At 44.8% G+C, this 26222-nt stretch overlaps 1 protein-coding gene across 1 annotated transcript in view; it reads right to left on the bottom strand.

Moving 5' to 3' along the window:
* LOC125714961 (neurexin-3a-like) overlaps positions 1–14403 on the bottom strand; it is a 280661-nt gene extending 266258 nt beyond the window's left edge. The window contains 4 exon segments of the mRNA XM_048986129.1: positions 2271–2300; positions 2748–2765; positions 7529–8705; positions 14191–14403. Coding sequence (XP_048842086.1) covers positions 2271–2300; positions 2748–2765; positions 7529–8225 — 745 coding nt within the window. The 5' untranslated portion in view covers positions 8226–8705; positions 14191–14403.
* Between the last annotated feature and the right edge of the window lie 11819 nt (positions 14404–26222).

A 26222-nucleotide genomic window follows, 5' to 3' on the forward strand; every position in this document is an offset into this window, starting at 1 on the left:
ACAGAGGGAGCGGAGACAGGGTGGGGGGGGGCATAGATTCCGGAGCGGGTTCCATGGTGAGTAAATGAAGTTCACGCTACTCTGAAGAGCAATAATTAATGCAGGGATTTGCGCTGTTTCTGCGCTGTACTCCCCAGCTCCCTCCCCATGTCCCTGGTTTCCTCGCTCCCCTCGGAGGGCGGGGGGCACTCTTGCATAGCCTCCAGTTATCTCTGGGGGGAGGGGAGGCATGCTGTCGAAACAGAAGCCCTCGTTGGCCGCCCAGAGAGACAGGATTGGTGATCTGCGCTTTCGTCCAAGCGCTTCGGTTTGTAGCTGCACAAGCCAGCCACTGAGGGAGACGTTTCCCTCCCAGGCTCGGTCAACGAGCATCATGTTACCTTCCGGACACGGAGCGACCATCAATATTCATGGGGGCCATTACACCACTGGAACGAGGCTTCGGGCTCCAGACAATCCAAACGAGCATGACCCAGCCCTGAAACACGGGGTATTACCCTCTGTTTTCAACAAGGAAGCAGTAGTAATACAAAATGGACTCAGACCTGGTCTCCGGAAAAGTACAGGGCTGAAGGACAGGCAATGTACGGCATTAAATGGATCGCTGGTTGTGTAGTGCTTAGAGGGAACTGGACATAATTGTGTATTACTATTATTTTTAATCCTCTTTCAGCTTAATTTACTTGCCTCCATTTGGTTTTTGCTTTATTACCCCAGATGCACTAAAAGGGTCGAAGGGACTACATGTATTTCACGCACACTTGTCAACCAATGGTCATCTGTCATACTGCATGGTGCATGACAGTGATCACGAAGGCAGGTTCTGATTAGTCTGTAACATTGTGCATAGCTGTAGGCCAAGAATACACTTAAAGTCTCCCCTGTCATAATCAATTACCTGATCACAATAGGAGAGGACAAGACCCAGACTGAATCCACATACAAGGACTTATCTGGCAATGGCATTAGATTTTCTTTACCCACGTGACACTTAAGAATGAACTTTACTCGAAAGCCACTGAAAGCCTGCAAATGAGCTCCTTAAGAAAAGCCTTCTTGTGAATATACACTGAAGCAGAATAGCTTGGTCATCTGTTCAAGTTTAACAGATAATATCAGCAAGCAGTGTTTTCAAAGCTAATTTTTGCCTTTTGAATCAAGAAAGCCTCAAAACACCAACAGAAGTCTCCTCTGCGGCGACGAAACTTTTCAAAACAACTAAAACGAGAACAGAAAATCAACTGGAAAATGGCGGTAAAATGTTCAGTCACAGTTTACAGTGCAGCACTCAGAATCTCCAGACTTCCCACCAGAAACTTTAAATGAGAATAATCACAGCAGAAGAAAAGAAGAAATGAATAAATAATTAAAAACACCCGTAACCATCAAGCTCCTACTGAAGCCCACGCTGCTCCAAACAAAGAGAGAAACGTGGCCTTTTAAAGATTTCCCCCAGAACCAGAACTGCACTTTGTTTCCGCTCATCCTACTAGCGCTCATTTAATTTAAAGCTAATTTAATCACGCACTCCGCTACAGAAACGCCTCTCTGGTGAATCCATTAGCATAAAAGCATTGCACGGAAATCTGTAAACATATTAGCCAGCGTGGGCACAGGAAGGCTGCTGCAAACGAACCGGCCAGCTCACGGGAATAGTGAGATAGAGGACTGTACCTTTTCTTTTAGCTACAGAGATGGACAGGGAGGTTCGGCGAGGAAACGATCAAACGATATCCACAGTCGAATAGCCATAGGGGAAAAAAAAAGAGAGGGTACAAGAGAGATACGACATAGTGAAGATCAAGGTGGCTGGGGGAAAGGCGCTCAGCCCAACATGCTTAAAGCACAGCAAGGGGGGGGTCAAGGCACACTTCACATGCGATACGAGGCCAACCCGAAGTGGGTTACGGCTACGGCAAGAAAGACACACTGTTTGTTCCGCAAGGAACTTTCCAGATCCCTCGCTTTGTTATGTTGGCTGTGACAGTCTGTCGTAAAAGAAAGTCATGCATTTTTTTTGTGAGCTCTGAAGGTACCAGCGTACATGCAGCTCATCCTGGAAAGAGAGGAAGTCTAAGTTGCAAGACAGCAAGCAGACAAGCCCCTCGCATACCCGTAACCACTTGCAACACCCCAGCTTCAAAGCCCACAGGCACAAATATCGATAAGCAGGAACGCATCGATAACCTCGACTCAAAATCATGCATTGGCAATCGCAGGCTGAGTGGCATGCAGGCGGGAAGGAAAAGGGATCAGTAGGAGGAGCATACCTTGATCGGCCATCATCAAGTGTAGAAAACCTTTGGAAGTAGAGGTGCAGAGAGAGAGAGAGAGAGAGATAGAGAGAGATCGATAGAGAAACACTTTAAACACGCTCACCAATACAGCTTAGTATTGTGGTAGCATCACATGCTTTGCCAAAGAGCCAAGCATGGTATCCATCACACTGAATGGGACGTTTTCAAATGACTTGAAAACCTTCCCCTGCATCTAGGAAGTCACAGTGTCGTAGTATGGACCTTACAAGCATGGCTACACATTGATAAGTATAATGAAGTGCTGTGCAGTGTATGCGCAGATTAACACCGATGTGTTTCTTGAATAATGTTCGTATATTGTTTCATTTCTGTGAACTACTGGGTTTTTAATTCCCAATCAGAATAATAATAATAGTAATACGGTAGTAATATTAATAATAATGATAAAAGTCATTAGGCCTGTTCCTGACCATTATCTTCAGAACTCACCTGGAGTGCTCTTCTCATCTGATGCACGTTCCGTAACAGAAGGGGATGAAACAAAAACAAGAAAGGAAAGATTCCCAGTGTTAGACTCACTCTGGCACTATTCTTTGCATGGCTACCATGCAAAAAAAAAACACCACACAGTTGCAACCATGCAAGCAGCAGCCGCAGCGCCGTGCATGTTCCCGAACACCTGCATGGAATCTGTCCCACGTTGGCGGGGAGCCAGATCATGGACACGCTGCACTCCTGACCACCTCCAGGAATATTGGGTGGGAATATTCCGTGATTGGCGTAGCACAAGGTGCCCCACATACACGGAAATGGCATAAATCCGAGCAGGCACTGCGGCCGGCTCCCATTGGGTGGCTGGATTTATGCTGTTGTGGGGTTTGTGTATAAGCGATTAACCCAGACCTTTACCCCTGGGTGCCCAGTTTCTGCTGCGGAATCAGACCCCTACGCATCGTACTCTTGGGGAAGCAGCACAAGGTTTGCTGCTGTCGGCTGTCCCAGGACCACTCTGGCTCGGACACATCAACGGCTTACCCCGGCACCTCGTACAGGTCTCCTCTGTTCTCTTCTGGGAGGCCCATGCATACGAAATGCACAAAACCAACAGATTTATTTATGTTTGCATAATGTGTTAGTGACCTTTTGCAAATGTTACCCAACCTGCCTTTGCCTTTCTGAAGAACAGATAAATAAAAAATAGCATTTAAAGTGTACCAGGCATTAATACTTGCCTGGAAAAGGAAAATATTATTTGCAAAACAGAATGAGTATCAAATATATATACTTCCACCCAAATCTTCTTTTCTACTAATCAAACTGAAACTTGTAGCAAAAGATTTTTTTTGTCTTTAGATACTCTTTCATCTTAGATCTCATACATTTCATCTTGTTTTGTAAACAGCTAATTAAGGAAGGAAATAAGGCTGTAATTATTGACTTAATTAAACATTGTGCCTGGTAATCACTGATATATTATTAATCACCTTGGTTTCGAAGAGGCAAGGTTTGCTCAAAGGGTAACTCAGCATGAGTGATGCTTTGCCACATAATTATTTTTTGTTGCTGATTTTTTTAAGCAGGGACCAAACTTGCACACCAAGTCTGCAGTACCTTAAATGACCTTTACAGTTACTCATTATTGTCCCTCACAAGAAGCATTGTGTTTGAGGAAGAAGTAAAATGTTTAAGTAGCTATAACAATATTGACTAAACTGGATGGGTACATATCATTATGTGTTCTGCATGCACTCATTCCAGTTATCTAAGCATCCAAATCATAGGTTATGCAGCACAGCGTCCAATTTTAAGTCATATAAATCCAACATAAGAAGTTCAAGATGTCGTCAGTCATGTGACCAGACGCCGCCCAATCCAGTGAAAGTTCACTAAGCTTTAATCCCTCTTTTTTCCACGCAGTGCTGAATTCTGCGCATCACTCTCAACACACTGCAAACTTAAAATCAGTTTCAATCAGGCAAGATTTTTTTTCTCCTTATTTTCTCGATGACCTACTTCCAAAGCGAGATTACTGTAACTGTCAATTTCTCGAAGTATATTACATTAATCCTGAAAGCTCAGCTCTCAGAATACTCCCTCATTCTTTTAACACTCTGCCGGCCAAATTTTCAGTGAGTTTCTGCTTTTATGTAATGGTTCACCTGCTGTTCATGCTCTAACTTGATTTTATAATATTTAGAGTACTTACAGCATTTTACAACATCGTTATTACTTTATGTTTAAATCTGTCTGCTATTAATATCTGCGTCTAACTACTGGTTTTGTATTTTTAAACAGAAACACTGATGTGTTGCAAGCAGAATGGATCATTTTTGACTTAGATGTGGGCTCTTCCACTAATGCTATATTATCCCCGTAGGGCCTGCGGATTAAACATGTGTTTTATAGCCAAATGTTTATTGCTTTAATCTGTCCCCGGATTACGCAGCTTTACAGTCGCCTCTCGCTGCGGCCGACTCAATCATTCCCCTCGGTAAACAGACGCCTCCGACCCATCGAATGTTTCCAAGGCCATTTCCGCCATCTGTCTGTTTTCGGAAATGCCTGAGCGTGTCAGGATGACTGCTGATCCAAAGGGGAGAAGTGCCTTTAATGCACACTCTCCCGGGAACTTGTAAACGGGCTGAATTCTCTTTTATTGGATTAGATAAAGTGAGTTCACCATCTGTAGGTGTGACTACCTATTCTTCCGCTGTTTCATAGCGTCGCTGACAGCTACAGTAACAACCTTTAATCTGTGAAACTTTCTGGGCTGGTCCGCTTCCTTATTGTTCCCATTAGGCTGAAGAACGCTACTAGAAAATGTGTCTTCAATTATCCATCTCCCCACCCTCATATTTGTGAACTGCCAGTTACCCATCTTCACTGCAGTTCCTGCTTCTCATTTCCAGATTAGTGCTTGTGCGTGTCTTACACGTACGGCGCACATTTTCCATATCTTTGATGTAACCCTCAGGCATCGTCATATATGGGAAGCATTCTGGCAAAGGAGGTTATCTTTTTCTGGAAGCCCTCGGAATCGATGCTGGCAGTCGAGCGCCGCCAGACATACTCTCTCATTTGGCTTTATTCCGCCCACACTAGAGGGTGGTAGTGAGCCAACCAGGCAATGCAATAGGGCATGATTGATTCGTTTAGTTAAAGAGGCCTCCCACCGCCCGTGGGTCTGCAGCCAGGGCGGCCCTGCTGCTTAGGCGTGGCCCTTGGAGGAACTGCCGCGATCAGCCCTGGAGCCCCAGACACACGAAGCCTACCGGCTCCCCCCAGCAGAGTGTCCGCGTCAGAGAGTCTGGCCGCCTCTACGGCACTACCTGAGCAAAGGCAGCGGCCTGGAAGGGGCGAGTCCGCGGCAGAAACAGCACCCCGTGATAAAGTCTCATCACGCTGTCGTCTTTGTCTCCCAGTCGACAGAAGTAAGGACCACTTTGCGTCAGTCATTAGGAAACAGTTAGAGGAAGCCAAGGACTGTTCATCTTGTCTTATCTGAGGACGTCTCTCCGTGTTTCAGATGCAATATCCTTTCCTGTCAGGCTCTCTGAGCCCGTATATTAAGAAGAGGTGACAATAATAAAATATTCAGAGGTACATGAATACACAAGGTGAGCGTGTCTTCCCATAACACGGTAAAGATACTGCATCTTAGCGGGACGGCACGTGACAAACGGGACAGTAAGAAAGTCAACATAACAACAGAAGCAGTATTAAGAAGAGCAGATGACGCGGGTCGTGTTCAGACCAGCCTGCGCCTTCGTGTTTCCGTAAAGCCTGCGGGATCTGAACATATCCGGTAAGGCTGTAATGTTGCTAATTTCACTTTCAATGTTGGCGTGGAAAAAATTTTTCGAGGTACTCAATTCCTGGAAAAGAGAACAAGAGCATTCAACCTGCATACGATGACATCACACACAAGAAAACCCAGGTACTGTACCTGCATCACATATGTCTTTAGCAAAAGGGCAGTTATTTTCGGACAAGGAAAGAAAGTATGGTCGATGCAGAAAGGGATGGTGCTGATGGGTAGGGGTCTTTTGCTGTAGCCAGTCACTGGGGTACTGCCTCTTTGACTGACGTGCTGGCACCCGGTCCAGCAGGAGGCGATGTCACTCGCCCGGGCGCTTAGCTCAAATCCGCTGCAGATGTCTGGCACATAAGCCAGGCCGGTCGCAGGTAGTGCCCAGCTTGTGATAACTCCAGCAGTGAGCATCATGTTGAATTTCAATGTAAAGATAAACCAGTAACAGAAATTTATTTGGTCAAATGTTTAAACATGCTGCGTAAGGCTGGATCTAATGACCTCCTCCTACAATGCATTCTGTAATAAACATCATCGGGTATCACTTTTATAAAAGTTAGTAATAAATTAGTCAGATTCTTATCAGTATTAGTTTCAACTTGCATAACATGAGAAATTAACTTCCATTGTAAACCTCTAAAGGTTTAACGAGATCAGAAACATTGATCCAGGTTGTCCAGATGTATATTAGGCGGGAGATGGTAGAAAGTGGCAGGGAAAGAACAGCTGAAGAGTGAATATAATCCATAGGTGGGGTTCTGATAACGGAAAACTTCCAGAAGTGCACAGTAGTCAGGTTTATCACCCTGGTGAAAAGAGCTGTTCATGTGATATTTCTGCAACCCGCACAGTCTGAGAGAGTGTGAAATGCACAGAATAGCTAAGTACATGGAATCGGCACATTTACGCAAGGATCTTCAAGAAAATACACAGAATAAAGGTAAAAGTCAGTGGCTGCATGTTGTTTTCTGAGAGAAAATATATCCATTGACTATGCTTCACGCAAAACACAGGCCGTGACTTTGGTCTAGATGATTTCTGCTTTAACCATATAAGGTGCAGGACAAAGACAGCAGAAAAGATGATTGTGACAATCAAGCAAAATTGCCAGGACAGAAGTAAGGGAAAGCAGGAGAGATGGAGAGAAGGCCGTCAGTGTGTTCACCGGTGTGTGAAGAGCAGACGAGATTCTTCCGGGGAAGCAGCAGAAGGGGGAGAACGCCTTCTCACCGGGTTAGGATTAGAAACACAGAGGTCTTTCTTCTTCCCATACCAATGGAGGTCAGAGCACATGTCAATGCCTGCAAATATGAGCCTGCAGAAAATGCTGTGCTATGTAAATCCTTGGTTTACATGGCCTGCTGTTACCTAGAAAGCCTAAAGGAGTGGATATCCTTCTGCTAAACCTTCAACGCTAAACAAAAGACTGCAGATCACAAGGTAGGACATGAGTGCTCACCTTTGTCGCAGAAGCGGCCTATGTATCCTGTGCTGGTGCAATCACAGACCATCTCCCCCTCCACCACGGAGCAGATCCCTCCATTGGCGCAAGGGCTCTCCGCGCAAAGGCCCTCCATGTCCAAACGCACCCTATGACTGTTGATGAGTTTGGGCATCACGTTGCCGTACTTCAGATCCGTGATAATCCCACGAAACGGCGGCTGTTCCTTGATCTGGGGCTGCGTGAGTACGGCCGTCCGGATGTCCAGCGGCACGCCCCCCAGGAAGAGGTCGCTGACGATCTTCATGAACTGCCGCTGAGGCTTGACCTCGTCCGCCTTGATCTCGCTGTCTAGCCGCAGCGAGGTCCTCAGGTTGTGTCTGCTGATCGTGGCGAAGTGCCAGTTGCTGTCGTTGACCCTGCGGTCCGTCGTGACGGTGGTCTCCGCACAGTCGATGCTGAACCGCAGCTGCAGCTTCCCCTCTGCCACCATCAGCTGCAGGAAGTCGCAAAAGCCTCCGTCATCAAAGTAGAGGAGCATAGCGTTGGATACGTCTGTCTTGAACTGGAAGCTGAGGTCACTCCTGGTGCTGGCATCCCAGCGCACATAGCGGGCCCACTGCCCCGGGGCTCCCGGGAACTCCAGGCCCACGTAAAGACCCAGCAAAGTACTGATCATGAACTGCACCTGGAACAAGAAACCAATGGGATTCATTGTAAAGCACGTGGCCAGGGTGGGGGAGGGGAGTGCAGGAGTCCTTAACAGCACGACACCATTGACTTCGCTTTGGCTCAAAGGGTGTTATATCCAAAATATATCCCACAGCGTCCACACAGTATATGCTGCTCACAATACAGAACCCTCTTGACAGGACCGGAGGGGTGTAGCAACAACAGGCGACCAAACTGAGGCCATTGAAATCCAAAAAAAGATCCGGTCACAGGGAAACGGCCAAGGGGCTTTATTTTCCAACAAGAAATCAGTGAGGAGAGAACGGGGTCGAAAGTCCGCCAGTCAGAAGCAGACCTCAATCCTCAGTTTTCTCTGTTGACGTTCCACAGGCAGATCCGACAGGCTTGCATTGAGACATCTCTCTGCATGTTCTGGGTTAGCAAAGAGTCACTCATGTTGGCTTCGGCGTACTCTGAACTCCGAGATATGCGTGTCCGCTCCAAGATTGCCAAATTGCCATCGCTGTCAAAGACAGACAAAATAATCATTATTAACGGCAGACAAAATAACATTCACCAACTGTAGGCATGGGCTGAATATGGCATAACTGATATTGTTGCACAATAATGCTAGCGGAAAGTTTTTCTCCCATTTCACTGCAAACTTTACTGCCATTTCTTTATATACTGATTGTTCTTTAGTTGGAAATAAAACAGAATTCAGTATTCAAATGTATGAAGAAGGTTCCTGATATTGGCGTATTGTTGCTACCCTTCACAACTTAGCCACATTAATCCTTCGGCAATTAAAGTCTGTCAGTCAGCCACGCGGCTCCTTTATGTATCTGACAGCGAAATAAAAGCTTGTAGTGGAAATCAAATTGAAAAAGAGCATTACAATCAACAAATGCCCACCTACTCCTGTTCCGCCACTGAGCACAGCTCCACCACCACTTATTTACCGATGCGCTTTGTTCGTTCCTCTCTTCTGTTTATATGACTCATTTATAGATTGCGCCGGTCAAATGTGAAAAACGTTCAAGTGCAAACCTCTTACTTTTTTACTAGGGTAAAAAACTGAATCAAACTTGTTGATTTGCCCTTCAATAGAATATTGAGAGTTTATTATAAAATTTATTAATTAGCTTGCGGCTGCAGATACTTATCTGAGTAGCAGAAAAACCTGCAAGTTTTTTTAGCCGCATTTCCTCACCTGTGTCTTTTTTCACTCGGGATTCAAACCCATAACCTTCCGGTGCCAAAGGCACTTCCTTAACTACAGTACCACCTGTTCAGCTACTTGTTCGCCAGTCACTTCACATTTGCATTTCAGTGTCCAAACTATTTGAAATAAGATTTGGTAACACTTTACACTAACTACACCTTCATAATGCTTTTATATTGGATTCATAAAACGTTTAGTACACCTTCATAATATATTCACTAAGTATTGAGAAATCATTCATAAACATCATGTATGTATACCTTAACATCCTAACATCCCTTAACAGCCGTAATATACATTAATAACAAACATTATATAATAATAACAAATATTATAAGTGTATAATTATGTAATGTTTGTTATAAATGTATATTCTAAGCTGTAAAGTGATGTTAGGATGTTTTTATGTACTTGCATGCTGTTTATGAATGTTCTATGAATGCACATTTGCGCATATGAACATTTTGAAGCAGCGCTGAATGTTCTATGAACGCATAATGAATGCATTATGAAGGTGCAGTTAATGTAAAGCGTTACTGAAGATTTTAACAGGCTTATCATCATCTGAGCACTTAAACTGTTGCTACGTGTAAGAATTATTGTCTTTTCGCCCTTTTTTCTGGACATAATACAGCCATTAAATGGGATGTGGCAAGCATTGATGTTGTTATTATCTTGTTATTATATTATCCTATCATCTTAGCTTAGCAAATGCGCTTGCGGGGACACTTTCAAAGCAGGAAGAAAGTATCTGAGGCAATTCAGGTTAAGAGGCTTGCCCAGAGAATGTGAGTGCGGCAATACTGTACTACAGACCCACACTTGAGGAGTTTGACCAGGAGGCCCCCATTTTGCCACCATCTGCCTGGGGAGGGTATAAATAATATGCTGGCAATAATAACCTTGCGTGTACTCTCACTAAGCTGAGCGGGCACTGAGGACAAATCCAGTCGCTGGAGCCACCCGGCCTGAGCAGCTGACATAAATTAAGCACGGAGCTATTCAGTCCTGTAAATTGATATCCATGTTAGTCTCCCTGTCCAGCTCCTCTCTCTGCAACCATGGTGTGGAAGAATCGGCCGGGGAAGCTACACAGCCTAAGGCGTGCCCTGTGATTGCCCCCAGTCGCTCCAGACAAAACACGGCTTTCCATGATCCCAGTCGAGGTGCGTAATTTCGCCGATGGTGTTCCACTTTTGGATTACTCCCCGTCCCCCAAGCAGAATACACAACAGAGAAATGTGAGACCTATGTCAGATATTACTGTAAGCAGACTCCAGCCAGCTCTGTAGCTTAATGCAGCCTCAGATTGCATGAGGGACTCGTCTTTTGAGTTATTAAGGTGCACATCAGGCAGGAAACAATAGTGACCAACGACATGAGCTGCTGGAAGCGAGGTGGGGCGATTGCTCTCTCCGTACATCCCTAGATTTTATTTCTCATGTGGGCCGCCTTGACAGAAAACCACAGCTACCGTTACGGTGTTTTCAACATGGCCGCCCTGGTACACTGCCCACCATGTCAGCCTCGCTGCGATTACATGACCTGCCGGGCAGCCCCCCTTTTCTCCGAACCGATAACCACGGCACCTGCTTGTTCTTCTGTTTAGACAATGTGACTCTTATAGACGGCACTGGCAATCAATTTGTCAGAGTAGGAAAAAAAAAACACAGATCACACGACTGATCCTCTTAGAATGGTGAGATCAAGGGAAAATATTCATTAAAATATTCCCATTAGTATATATTAAGTTCCAGGTTTCAAGGAAAAGTCTGTAGATGCCTAATGTATTTAAACGGGCAAAGGTTTACGAAGCATGTGATTGTCTTCGCACACTATTCATTTGACGCAGGTGGGTCTTTGGTATTCGTGCTGGAAATGGCAGGTCATGTGACACTCGGCCACACGCAACATCCACCATTATCGTCTTTTTACCACAGCTCTGTTACATCAGGCCTTACGTTCACATGAACATATAAGTGACTCTCTTTGGGTTTGTTCTTTGCACTAAACCTGTCAATGAACAATCAAGTCTATGCATGACCTGAGCAATAGTTCTACCGGACCAGGTTTTTTGCCATAAAACTGTAAATTTAATCTCTATGGCGTTAGCATCGCTCTTCAATCTTATTTTGAGCCAAAGGGTGCAGGACAGATTTAACGTCATTATGCAAAGCGTGGGTTTTGTAATAAAGGCCAGTAAGTGTATTCATTACAGTGAATTAGATACATGTTACATCTATACTGTCAGAGATGGTCTGCTTGCACGTGTACGGCGAACTGTTAAACACGTGACACATCCATGAGTGAATTGTATGCATGTACAAAAATTGTAGTATAAAACAAAAACAAATGCCAGAAAAACTGCAGACCAAAACTTACAAATAATATCGATCTGAGTCTATTAATTGCTTCTGTCGACCACTGGCTCAGGTATGCTTGGCTTTCCATGACATCACAGCCCAGGATACGTAAGGAGAAATTCAGCCCAGATGCCGCCATGTCAGGAACCCCTACAGCAGATTCACATATTTCCAATCTTTACTTTGATGCCTGGTTGTTTTTTAATCTTCTAGCCCAAACACCTGCATAATAAATAAAATAAATCCTCTGGATCTTTTCCCGGCGTACTTGTCTAATTATGTTTCCTCACTTTAATTTTTAAACCGTCAAAATAATGTAATATAATAAAAATATAATTTTTATATACGGGAAATGTATTTTAACTTCAGCCAACTGACAATATATAGTATTTCCATTTATTTTCATTTACTAGTGATAGAGGAATGAGACACAAATCAATATAGCTGCAAATCAATGAGGAGGGCAAAACTTAATGATCCAAATCTTAAAATAATTTCAAAATAAATCATGAAAGGGAAAATTATGTTACATATTCCTGTAACAAATGTCTAATTCGGGGCAAAAATAGTTCATTCCGTCTTTCGGGATGTTGTACTAAAGCACAGCACGATGACTACAAAGTCTGTCAATTCACGACGGTCACGGAAAGCCACACTGACGCGTAATCGATCCCTTTAAAGGCTCCCATGCTGAAATTGAATAAACCGATAAATACTTAAATACAATCATCAACAACAATTAAATGAAATAATACCAAGAGTAATCGGGCACAGCATGGGCCCATGTGTGTAGTGCACGTTTCGAGAACGGTATGTTTTTTTAACAAATTTTATGTCATTGACATTTTCACTAAGCGTTACAGAAATAATTACAATTACGACATTGTAAATGTAGCCTGTTTAATGTAGCTACTAATGATGTGAGAACTCATAAAATGATGGTAATATCTCAACATCTTTAACAAAATCCGGTTTTACGTTGCTAGTTACATACTTGAAAAATTCCAAGGTGTTTAAGAACGTACTTGTGCTCGGGTGTGCAGTAAATACACAATGGTTATAGATAACAAAATCGGTTCTATTGCTGTTAATTTATTGATGCCGTGCCTCTTTTGGTTTGGTCACTCTGGGAGTCTTTGATAAACTCTTCTTGCCTCCTACAGTGATGCTCTCATCCCATTCCACCGGGATCAAATGGCCTCCGACTGAAGAGGACACTTTCATTTATACATCAAGTCGCAGGATGCACGATATTAATGGAGTGCTTGGCTAGGTTGCTTACGATACCGGGGATTTCAACTTTCCGTTTGATCCCGGGGGGGCAGCGTGTCCTGCCCGCAGGGAGACGCGAAACGTGCTAGGAAAAACATATTTACATATATTTTTACTCCGCTTAAGCGTCTGAATGATTGCAAGTAAACCAGGCACGTTTGATATTTTCGCGCACCGATTTCGATAAACTGTAATTTCGCAAATTAAAGCTGAAACAGCTTATTATATTTCCTATTCCTTCGCCTTTCGACGCGCGGTGCTCAGGACCGTAACACGAGCGCCTTCATCCCGGGCTTAAAATCCTGCCTGTATTTCATCGACGCCGCAATAAAAAAAGCGTGTGATGTGTTTTATACTGGAAAAAAATAATCAATGAAATTAAAAATAAAAACAGCGGACAAAGAGGGCTGTGCTGGCTGACTTTTAACGCTCCAGTGGTTACTTGACATGAGCCTCCTGTACCCCCCCCCCCCCCCCACTCGCCGCTGCTGGCTGTGCTTAGACACGGGACGGTTTAGGCTTTAATAACCTGCTTCCCCATAACTAAAAAAGAAAAAGGCGCGTATGTGCGCGTTTTTGGTCAAGTGTCCCCCATGTATACGTGTGGTGTATAAGTGTTTAAGTGTTATATATGTGGCCGCTTTGTGTGTGAACGTGGGTATGAGTGTTTTGATGTTTTTTTTTTCTTCCCCAAATTTCCTCAAAGCGAATTATCTATGCAGTCTTTATCCGATCAGCCGTATACACACCCAGCCAAAAAATCTGCCCCACTTTCTATTACCGATGAGTAACGTGAGGGTACAAAGGAAGAACTGTCTTTGAGTTGAAATCCGGCAGGTTTAAGAAGCGGTTTCACTTTTAACATCTTAAGTCATCTCACCCTTTTTTGCTGGATAAGAATCATTAATTGTACCATCCGATCGTCATTATTTTTACATACAGACATGGTAATTTAACCATTCAAGGTAATACTAGAAATAAACGGTTGTCCCACCAGCTGTGGCCACACCATTGCAAATGTATTGCACATATATCGTTAAAACATATGATGAAAAAGTTTAAATATATCAGAAGTAACTATTATTAGTTATATGCATTTGTTTTATGAGGTTATATATAACATATCTTGTAATAAAATAACTCCTTACCTGAGTTGCTGCTACAGAATCCAAAGCAAGGAAAGATTAATCCAGAATAAAAACTGATGGCAAAGGGATGTCAAAGTGCTATCTTGAATCCGGCGTGGTGAACGATGCGGGCTGAGGCTATCCAGCTGCCCGCGTCCCCGCTACAGAGCATCACAGGGCTGCGATCGTTCTCCGCCGCAGCCGAAAGGTGGATCGCCAGCGCTCCGCGCAAACACTCACTATAGGGCCGCCTTTTATAGCAGGACACGCCTTTTATACCGCGTCCGGGACTCGCCTCCGAGTGACGAAGCAGTCGGAGCAACGCCTTTTAAATGGCGAATCGCGAAATGCACGACCGATCTCTCCTCATAATTAGCGGACTAATAGAAAATCATTTGAATGCTTGCCTATCATTAATGACCCACGAAGACAGCGAGCGCAATAGTTTTGAGAGACGCCTTCAATCTGTGAGTAAAGGAAAGGTGTAATTCGCTCCCGAATCAAGAACTTTTAAAATAGTTGATTCAGCACCTTGGACAGGGCACGACGCTGTACGCCCACGAAAACCGGTGACTCCTCTCCACCAAAACATGACGCAGCAGCCATAAACATAAATGTGACAGGCCTAAGATTTACTTCTCCTGAGCTGTTAATTTTAAAAAAAGAATTGTTTCCTGAAACTGGGAATCTTACTGCATCCACTGTGTTCAATGACAAGAATGATATTCTGCTCCATCGACCAGGGTGTCTCCTGCCTTGGAGAGGCTCCTGGCTCACTGTAACACCCTAGAAGAAAATACTACCCTTAGTATTTAGTGACTATATAAAACTTAAGCAGCACTAACCCTCAGAGTTACCTCTGTGTGTTTCTCAATGTCAGTGCTGGTGTAAAGAGCAGTAATGTGGAGCAACAGCCAGTCACCCTCTCACACCATTTGCAGGCTCAGGTTTACAGTCCCGGACAGGCCACTTTACCCCCGAATGGATTCAGTAAAAACTCAACAGGAGAACTATAAATGGGAGATGTGTTAGACCTGGGATGCTTATATGATCTCAGATGAGGACATTTGCCAGACTGATAAATAATGTAACGTAATACTGGATGCAGCCATTTACTTTTCACAGGACACGGCGCCTTCTCAGAGGAACCGCGATGGAGTCGCAGAGCCAATTAACCTGCTCTCAGCCAGCTAAAACACAATGAAGCTCCTCCCAGGGCAGCCCGGCTGTGTCTCACAGGGCAGCTTAGAGTCGTGGTGTAGAAAGGTAATGTGACCCTTCCCTCAAAGGGCCCTGCTTTTTCTAAATCCCCAGCCGGCTCTTTGAGTGCAGGCTTCTTCATGTCCTGCACAATTAATTCACTTTATGGTCAATTGCATTCTTTGCCAAGGTCATAACTTTCAATGAAATGACATAACAAAGGTAATAAAAATGATAAAATGCATAAGCATTCTGAGGCACTCTGGGTAGTTCTGCAGCCTCACACTTTGATGGTTGTGAGTTTTATTCCCGCCCCTGCTTCCGTGTGTGTTGAGTTCACACGTGGGCATCCCCTGGCATCTCCCACAGCCCAAAAACATGTGGTTAGGTGACATCTTGGCTCTTAATTACCCACAGCATCCTGCCCAGGGTATTTTCATCCTCTAGGCCAGTACTTACTGGGATAGGAACCAGGGTCATCAGAAACGTGCACTGGATGCGCACTGGATGTGCACTGGATGTGCTCCGGGGAACTTAGACAGACAGATAAACATTTATAATTAACTGGAAACCTATGGTAAGACTCCGCTAATGAGAGTGCGGATCTCTGCCAGGACGTAACGCAAAAGTAAAAGTATACTGTAAGAAAGTGAATGCTTCAGAGTGGATCGGTTAGTGAGCTCACTGAGTTGTGGTCAGTTTAGAACTTTTAGTCAATGCTTCCATACTCATGTAATTTGAATGTGAATTGAATTTTTTTTTTCAATTGGAAAAGGTTGTGGGGTGCATGATTCGAATGTGAAATAAAGGCGCATTTCATTTTAGGGAAGTTCAGTGAAATCTGGAGGCCTAATTTCTAGAAATGAATGCTAGGTTTTAATGTAGATTGCATTGTTCGATGTCAGTGACCAATTGAAACGTATGTGAAACATTTCACTTAAAAAACAAACATACTCTGTATAAATCAAAACATAAACCCAGAGACCCAGTAAATTGACAGGGAATCGACTGGCCGAATTCGCAGTTAGGGTCACGGAGGCATAGAATTCCGAAATCCGAGGACGTGACAGTATATACAATAAAATAAAATGCAGTACAAATTCTGACAACGGTGAACAAAATAAGGTTTTAAGATTTATCTTGGTATATTAAATACTTGTTTTAGAGTGAACTATTTAACTGGAGTGATTTTATTAGTCATTAATAGCGATACTATTATTACTTAATATAAGAAAGGATAAACAGCTGAAAATATAATGTTCCCGACAGTCTAATTACAGTATTATTTGAAATATTGTTATTGCTGCAGTTTTAAATGGCATGATTTTGGAATCTCAATGAGGTTTTTATTTCCTATTTAAAGGAATTTCTTTGAATCCCCTGTAATCATCACCTTCCTTAATTATTTAGCGTTCAATAATAATAATCCTAACAATAACAATAATGATAATAACAATAATAATAACAAAAATAATAATAAAAGCTACAGGTAAACAGCTGCTTTTGCTAAAGCAATGCTGTGATTTTATTTGTTTTTCTTTATTTTTTCATTCTCTGCTGATGGTGTGCAGTTTACCAACATTGATACAACTGAATACTATTACACAAAGAAAGATTCATTGCATTTATTATCCTGCTTAATCAGCAGGTTTCCCTCTGTTGGTCTTAAGCAGCGACCTGCTGGCCACCCTCATAACCAGCCAATTAAGCAGGTCCTAAGGAAGCCGGCAGTGGAGCGTGTAACCGTGCTGTTCCTCTGCGTCTTGTGCTCCTCCTACCTGTGTCAAACCCGTTTAAATGGGTTCTGGTATGACCTGCCGATGACTCATAGCCAGTTAGGTGGCCAAAGATTTGGGCAGCCAATGGCAGCTGCTTTCACTTTATTCTGGGCTGATGTTGTGTTTCTGTTAAAAGCAATGTCTACGACAGTGCTTGAATCTAATTTTATCCATCGCTTATGTTCAAGGCCATCAAAACTCTTTTCAATTCCAATATTTTCGCATTTCATGGAACAGCTATTACACTGAAGAAATGGACTGTATTGCTTTTTGTGCAATTAAATATATTTAGGTTTTTCCATAATAAATCAATTTGGATTTCCATTCTGACTGGATAGCCTGTAATAGCACTAACTTATGAAGTCGATATTGAATCCTCCTTTTTGGTTTATACATTTATAGGAGACCGTCTGGGTCTGAATCACTCCGGGCAGGACGCAAAGAGAGATGTGTGATGGGAGGAAGAAGCAGGGGATGTATTTGGGGGGAGGGGGAGGTAAAGTGAGCTTAATTAAGTCAACAGGGGAGCAAAACAGGAAGGAAGCCATGGTCATGTGAGGAACAGGAGCACACAAGAAAGTGGAAAAGACACCGAATCCCAGTGTGGAATGGAGGCTGGATTTGGGGTCTGTATGGGATTGTGGGGTCTGACAGAACATACATCTGGGTTTGTCATTGGGAACAGAAATGTCAACCTCCCCCCCATCCCTCTGAATTGCAGGCAGCAGACTGACCCTAAAATCTTCACAGCCCCGCGAAGGCCCTGATCGGGCCGCTTCTCCCACAGCATGTGGCCCTAACCTTTCTCCCAGCGTCCAGCTGCTCCAGCTGGGAAAGAAGGTCACAGCCAGTCATGTTTAAAGTACATTTCTACATAAAAGTCCATGTGTGTACAGAACTTCCAAAGCAGCCTGACTCAGCACGTCATTTCCACTGTGTGTACATCAGCAGTATGGAGATTCCACAGAGGCACAGCGGACCCCCAGCAAAGAATACACCTCAGCCCTATTGGACACCAAACAGCATGTTTGCACCCAACTGACGTCACACAGGAAATTTCGGCATGCCAGCTGTCCTCCTCATCATGCTTCCCGCCGATCCGGTTTCTTCAATATAAAACCCAGCAGGGTACTACCCCCCCCCCTCCCCCCCCCAGTGACCTGAACAATGGCATTGAACAGTATCGGACGCCAGCTGCAGAGCGACACACCACCCAAGCCAGTGGCCTCGCCACCTTATTACTGCATGGCAAAAGCCCCCGCAGGCCATCCGCTCATCGCGCCACTGCCACTGCCACTGCCAGCTTCGACGCCAATGGATCAAGCCGATGCGTCTCCAGCTGACTCATACTGAACTCAGATTGGGTGTAATTAACAGAATACCATGACAGCAAATAATCCTCATAAAGTTATAAACAGTTTTAAATGCCATAATTATATTTATTTTTCAAGGAAGTGGTGAATGGTGCTGTTTCAGGGCTGGACTGGCCATCTGGCATACCAGGCAACTTTCCAGTGGGCCAATGGGTGAGAGGGCTGGCAAATGTTATTGTGAGGGACCCCAAAGTCCAGGGCAAAATTCCCAGTCCAGCCTTATATGATCATTTTTTAGGTGCTGAGAAATGAATACATGTTAAAATTCCAAACACGCATCCTCCAGGGCTTGTCCAATAAGATGTCACAGGTTGTAAAAAAAAAAACTAAAAAAAAAAATGGGTTTGCTAATCCTTTAGCTAAGTTTAGCCCGGTTAAAGTCAGATGGAATCGGCCCATGACGGCCATGTTCTCAGGACGGTCATCCCCTACGGTTCTGAGTCACCATCTCTCCCGGGTTCCTAGCGGACATGACTCGCCACGCAGTGCCAGCTTCTGAGGCAGGGGAGCGTGTCTTCCTCACGCCTCATTACCGAGGATATCCATCGGCTGTGTGTGCTCTCCCCACGGCTTCCCCCAGCGTCCCCTCTGCCCGATCCACTCTTCGTCTGAACGGTGTACCGATCCACGATCCTCGCTCGCTCCGCGACTACACCCCCATATCCGAGCACCTCCATATATATATATATATATATATATTTGCTTGCTATCAAGGGGAGTGCTGTGTAAACATGGGCACTCTATAAAGCCCCTGAATTACATTCATAGCCATTAAAATGTGGGGCTGCTCGTTATCGCAGACGCGTACTGTCAGACCGTGACAGATTGCTGACATCGGAGGTAAAAAGTGCCTACAAGTGGGGAAAAAAATTGCCAGATTATTAGCATTCTTACGGTGTCGCATAAAACAGCAATGATAAAACACAGAAAAGATTAAAATGCAAGTTAGTAAGGTTTGGTCAGCTCTATTCATATTTTATTCATATTTCTCGCTGTTTGCTTTTACACCTGAAGCAATCCAGCTCTTCTCGCTCTTATGTCACCGTTGAGAGGCTGTTGAGGTTTTGTTATAAAATGGTTCCTTCATATACACTTTGAATTAATGCAACAGCAGGCTCAGGCGGAAGAATTAATTTGCCAGTTTAGATGAGTGCCTGCCTGTCTGACTTCAGGGTTGCTGGGCCCGGTAGGTTGCCGCTGCCGTGGGGGGGGGGTGGTCACCATTAGCCCCCCACCTCTGACATTAAATTCACTTTCAGCCGCTCCTTTCCAGCTGAAGAAAGTCATATGTAGCAAAAGTGTGCCCCCCCCCCCCCCCCCCGCCCCACAGGCCCCTGGAATGATCTGCAAGGATTGAGCGCACACTTGCTGACAAATCACAGGCGTGCACCGTGCACCTCCCCTCTGATCTAAGGGTCAGGGCAGTCCGTGCTTTTAACGCGCTCTGACATGGTAAACCAGATTCTAAAGCACTTTTAGACCACACCTCCAGGAGATGCAATGCTCAGAATCCAAATATATAAAGAAGAATGGCTGAAAATGAGCTATTAAATGGATAATATTTAATATCACATGGAATGGAAGCTGATACCCTCTGATGGTCCTTGTATCGCCACAGGGGTGGATTTGTAAGGCAGTCTGGCCAATCAGATTAGAGATGCAACCATCAGCGATGGGAGGGTCAAGCATGACGTCTAGTTGCGGTCAATAATTCATCAGTATACATAATACCAATGCTAATTTTACTGCTCACTGCATATTCCCTGCAAAAGAATGTCAGGCACTTAGAAACTGCAAAATGATTATTGCCGGTTTTGTTTAATTACGTTCAAGAGGCTCACGGTTAAAAGTGACCTTCATAGGAGATAAATTGGTCAGTGGCTCTCTGGGGACAGGTGTCGGGTTAAGTCATGGAAGCGTGAATGTTTGGGGTCGAGAGCACCTAGAAATACCCCGAGTGGTCAGTATCTCACTGAACACACTCTGTTTACAGAGTTTTCTCATTCACGATACAGGCGGTAATTTTGGGTGCAGCCCTTGTCTACCCATGGATCACTACGCTCTCCTGTATTCCAAGTTGCTCACGCAAGTCAATAGGATAAATCAGAACTTTTGTTCCTGGTCACCTTGGCCTGTAAGCCCGGCCAGTATCATAGCATGCTTACATTTTATCAGTGTACAACTAATTAAAAAGCAATACTAAACTTAATGATTTTGTTCGTGCAGATGTCCTGGCGAAGCAGTCTGTCACATAACATTGTCTGAATCTTCACGATGGACTGGAGTTCCGCTTAGGCTGTGCCCCTGCCTTGTTCCCCAAGCTACCTGGGACAGGCTCCAGGCCCCCGGCCCCCGGCGCCCGAGAGACCCTCAGCAGTATAAGTGGCTGGAAGATGGATGGATTTTTCAGGAAATAAGATGTGCCAAAACTCTTCTGAGTTAATTGCATCTGACTTTGAGTTTCACTAGAGCTGGAATTGTGAAACATAACTGGCCAAAGAAATAAAATAAAAATAAAAATAAAAAAACAGAAAAAGATAAAATAGACTTTGTATGTGTGCCACTGTAGGCATGTGGTAAATACCAAGCCTACAATGAACTGGAATAAACAAGCTTCCCAAATGAATTATTCCACAAATTATTCCACATACTCCACGTTTCTGATTAAATATACCAAAATACTCAGCCAAATTAATGAATGAGAATTAATACTCAGCTCCAGAAAGGCACACTTCACATTCAGAATAATGCCGACATCAGGACTACCGGAACAAGTGAGGCGTAAAAATCACCTTGGCCTTTTCCGAAAGGCTAATCAGTGATTGTTATCCTCACCGCCTTGACAATAGGTGGTATTGTTGGGCAGCCGCGCTGCCTCAGGAGCTGTGAAGCATTCAGCGAACCTGCTAGTCTTACACAGTGTTCGGGGAAATGCACATGCAGTATCAAGGCCTGGCAGAGAAGGCACACTGTTTTCCCAAGACGACGCTTTCTCTATCAGAGAGCCGGCTGAGGAGCCCGTCAGAATGACACCATTGTTCTGAGGCAAACCACAGCTGAGTAACCATCCGAATAAAAGTCTGTGTAACAAAAGGGGAACAGGACGAATAGGGGAGAGAGGAGAGGTACAGAGAGAAATATGAAAAATAAACAAAACGAAGACATGGTGAGGAGGAACATCCTGAGCAGGATGGAGGAAGTACAGAAGGGCTGGTGTTCTTCACCTCATTGATGGTCGACCTTCTGTCCCATTGCATCTTCGGCCTCCCTTTATGGTCTCTGAACTTAAGCTCTGCCTGCTGAAGTTTAGCGTTGCTGACAGAGCTGGACATTTCAGGTTCAGGAAGCGTAAATCCAGATCAGGATTTTGTTTCAACCCACCAGCTGAGTATAATGAATCCCAGTCACAGAGTAACTGGTTGGGTGAAGCAAAATCCCGGTCTGGACTTTTACTCTCTGGACCTGAAATGCCCACCTCTGGTTGTTGACGGTGACTGTGGAGACACAGATTCGTAAGATTTGTTTGTTGATGGGCAAAATAAGGAGGACTGTAGCTTGTGTCATAATTCAGGACTAATTAGGGGATTGATTGGATCTGAACTGCACTGGTAAATAAACAGCTAAAAGATGAGATACCTTAGTCTTTATGGCTGTCACCATCTGCTTATAAGGCACCAGCCATGATTATGTAGCTTTGCGGGGATGGAGTACTTTTCAGAAGTCTTGAGGCCATGTTGCACACGTTCCTCTGTCCTTACATGGAAGCAACTACAGCTTCTATGCTCTGCAGCCAGGCCAGTCACATTTGAAATTGAGGAAGTAATTAACCTTAATTGCTGACAAATATCCCATCACGTACGTAAGGCAAAAAAAACGTGTATTTGCTATTTCAGTAATAATAAAAGAAAAATTATAATAAATGCTTGCCAGTGGTGGCAGAAGGGAAACACCCACTCGTAAGTGCACATTTCTATTCTTTCCCGAGGATATCTGGTTCTATATTTGACGTACCAGACACATGTTCATCAGATCCCCAGCCCACAGCAAATCAGCTCGCACTGCGAAGACGGACAGGCTGCCAGCTACCGGCGTCAGCATGACGAACGGAGTTTCTGAGACTTACTGAATCCCGCCGTTGCTTGGCGAGCGGTGCTGCTAGCACTCGAACCTCAGGCCAAGAAGCCCAGAAGGGGGCCTTAGCTCGGCGAGCTGCTGGGATTGGCTGCGGGACTGTCCTTTAAACGCCGATCACAAGCCGGTCGAAGCTGATTCCTCCTGTGCCACCCATCAGCTGGTGAGTTGGTGAGGGGGTAAGATGCTGTAAGCACTGAAGGTGCTCAGCATCATCGCAAAATGGCTGGCGGGCACCGTGACAGGTCCCCGCCGGGCTCCTGGCTGGCTCTCTGAGAGCGGGGTGCATGTCAGGACGCTGGTGCTGGATGGATTTGCACACAGCTTGCCGTCTTTCTGCCAGGAAAGCTTTCGGTTCTAACTTAAAATGGATTCTTACTCACAGTTATTGCAAGCAATTAAAATTTATGACAGCAGGACTAAATTACCATGCATGGAACAATATAAGGCACAACTATTTTGGGCAGCAGTGAAGGAAGCTTCACAAATGAATGCGCATACAGACTTACAGCTTAATACATAGAGAATGCTATCCCGTATAAAGCTGAAATTCACCAGGGAGTAGTGAATATCAGATAGCAGGCGCAGAGGTCGGTCCCCTAGGCATTCTGGGAGATCGGACATGGGGTATCGTAGTGGGTCAGTGGCATCACTGTAGCCTAATACCTACAGGGTCTTGTGTGGGGGGGGGGACGCTTATATTCCACCCACTCTGTTTGGATAGTAAAGCTGTAGTTTCTAAATTGCTTAGTATAGTGAGTCTGTGTCTGTGTGTATGTGTGTGTGTGTGTGTGTGTGTGTGGATGCCCTTCTATAGACTGGCATCCTGTCCTGGGATGTCCCTGGCCTTCTGTGCAGTGCTCACTGCGCCCCTCTACTGGATAAATGGGTTACGGTCTCCCTGTCACCTGCCACCGAGCGCCAGAAACTCATCATGACAGCTCCAGTTTCAATGTCACCTGCAGCTAATGATTCACAGTATCGCTGATGTTTCGCAGTGTCACAGGCTTCAGCTGAGATGTATTTCGGCTGCAAACACCGAAGGGAGATTTCTTTTGTTTCTTATTTTTTTTCCTTTCAAGGCGTTTATTATTCTCTCACTGCTAATGGTTTTGTGACGCTAAACCAAACTGGAATGTCACGGGTAATTGTGCCTCTAAGACTCTGAAAATACTGTAATCTACCAAAAAGCCGGTCAGCCAGTGATTTCAGCTTCCTCTGTGGACAGAGTAGGTGGGTGTGGAGGTTTGAAGGGTGTAGAGGTAATCCTCACTCAACACTGGTGCATTTTTTACAGTCTGTGTGCTGAGTCACTGCCTACCCCAAACAGGAACATGCTGCCGGCAGACTCCTCGTGCATCATCACTGGGGTTTCTGGGCTTTTCATGAGATAGAAACATTCTGATTGGCCAGTCCTGAGCACGTGACACATTTTAACCCCGCCCTATGGACAGTGAATGGTGCTCGGGCCTTCCAATGGACTTTACCAGAACAAGGCCCTCGCGTGAGTGGTAGTAAATCTGTGCGTGTTCCTTCTGGGCTGTGCGGCGACTTTCACTTAAACCTCAGGCAGCCTGGTCTGACAGCTTAGCTTAGCAGCTCTTGAAGTGCTCAGGCGGGGGGGAGGGGGGGGGAGTTTGAAATTCGAGTCATTCCCAGATTGCCTAAAGCCTACGTGGCTTTGAAGTTTACCATCGATACTATCTTGCACTCCATCAAAATGCCCTGCAGAACACCGAACGCCATTCAAATCAACAGTCGGCTTTAGGCAACATTTAATATCCACCAGACGAATGCAGGAAATTCAATAATTATCCATCACTCTAAGACGCCAAGTGCCGGCACGTGATTTTGTCACCTTGACCTTATTTCGTATGTTCAGTACAGCAAATAATGGGTGGGGGGAGGGTGGGGGGGGAATCAATGTCCCATTTAAATGGAGCTCTTTACTTTCAAATGGATGTGCGATTGTATCACGCTCCCTTTGTAAAGGTAAAAAACTGATAACTTAACTGATGACTAATTATGGGTCAGAGAATGGGTGGCTACATATATTATTAACTGTACAGATGAAGTTTTGCATGATTTCAGAGGGATAGAATATGTGGTCTGGCTGGAAATGAATTTGAACTTCTGTGAAAGAGATTTTTAAATTTCATTCCGTACATCCAGAATAATCCATCTTATTACAATCAGTTGTGCTGAATGGAATTCATTTCGCCTCCTCAGGGTGGAATACTGTCAAATTTAAATAGCTTATGTCTGAGACCATCCGTGTTGTCGTGCAGTCGGAAGGCGGCTTATCACTCTGAGGACCGCGATCAATAGTCAGATGCTCTATGTGGTGACATCAGTCTAGTATGTGCGATTTTAGAGCACCGTTTGAGAAGATTCATTTACACTTGGAGTACTGCTCCGTTGTTAAGGTTCGCAGTCAACCTTGTGTGTTTAATTAAATGCAAGTAAAAATAATTGGATATGCAGGTTTAAATCCGGTTGTTTCTGTGGGTGGATAAAGTAGGGTTTAAAAATGGATTTTGAGGTTCTCTTTTTCGGTGAGAAAAAAATGCTGCGCCCTTCAGTTTTACTGAAATTTACTGTAATGAGGAGCCCATATGTTGCTCCAGACTGAGAGGAAGATGGCTCCGCCCACCGCGATGTACCTGAGCATATGTCAGACTGCAGGGCAGACTTCTTGAAATGCAGGACTGCATTGTGGATCTGCCTAGTGCTCATGGCACCTATGGGTGTGGAATTTGGGGAGGCAAAGCCTGTGTGAGAATCTGTGTGTTTGTACGGGTGTGTGTGCGAATCTGTGTGAGTGTGTGTGTGTGCGAGTGTAATTGTGGGTGTGCCCTTGGTGAGCTATTTCTGGGTGATGAAACACTATCGCGTCACAGTGGCTGCGGAAATTCGCAGCATCAAAAGCTCTCTGGTAGTGTTTAATCCTGACTTAAGAGTGAAGCCCTTCTTGGGAAGACGGCAAGATGCCGCTGCTTCATGTGACGTGAAGCTGGTGTCACGAGGCACACAGGAGGCAGTCGGAGGCGATGTTCAGATGGCGTCCAGGGACGCCTGGACAGCGGCACATGGATATTACAGCTGTGAAGTACCTGCAAATTAACACGCTACCTGCACGTGAGGGTGACGTTATTGCTATCCAAGGGTAAAAAATCACCTGCTCGCACCTTTGACTGGGGGCCAGCACATTTCCATATATGGGAGAGAGGGGGGTGGGGACTTGTCCTCCACATTTCATTTGTGCCACCCATCCCTTATTTTTACGGTTATTATTTTTAAGACAGACCCACTAAAGGGCAAGCAGTGTTTTCAGCAATGTGGGGCACGTCCACACATTCTAGCAATGGAGGTGTCAAGGAGAGCAATTGACTTAGATATTTTGTTGCCATTTTTATCTAAGTAGGCGGGACCAGAAGCCAGCTGTTGGAGGTGATTCAGATGGAGATAGAGACAGATGAGGGGATGACAGACGGGAGATCAGCCAGGAAGGATGCTATCCGGGTTAGTGGGCTGTTACAGCCATCCCTACGCATCATAAACGCACTGCAGA

This window comes from Brienomyrus brachyistius, chromosome 19, assembly GCF_023856365.1.
Source record: "Brienomyrus brachyistius isolate T26 chromosome 19, BBRACH_0.4, whole genome shotgun sequence".
NCBI classification, from domain to species: domain Eukaryota; kingdom Metazoa; phylum Chordata; class Actinopteri; order Osteoglossiformes; family Mormyridae; genus Brienomyrus; species Brienomyrus brachyistius.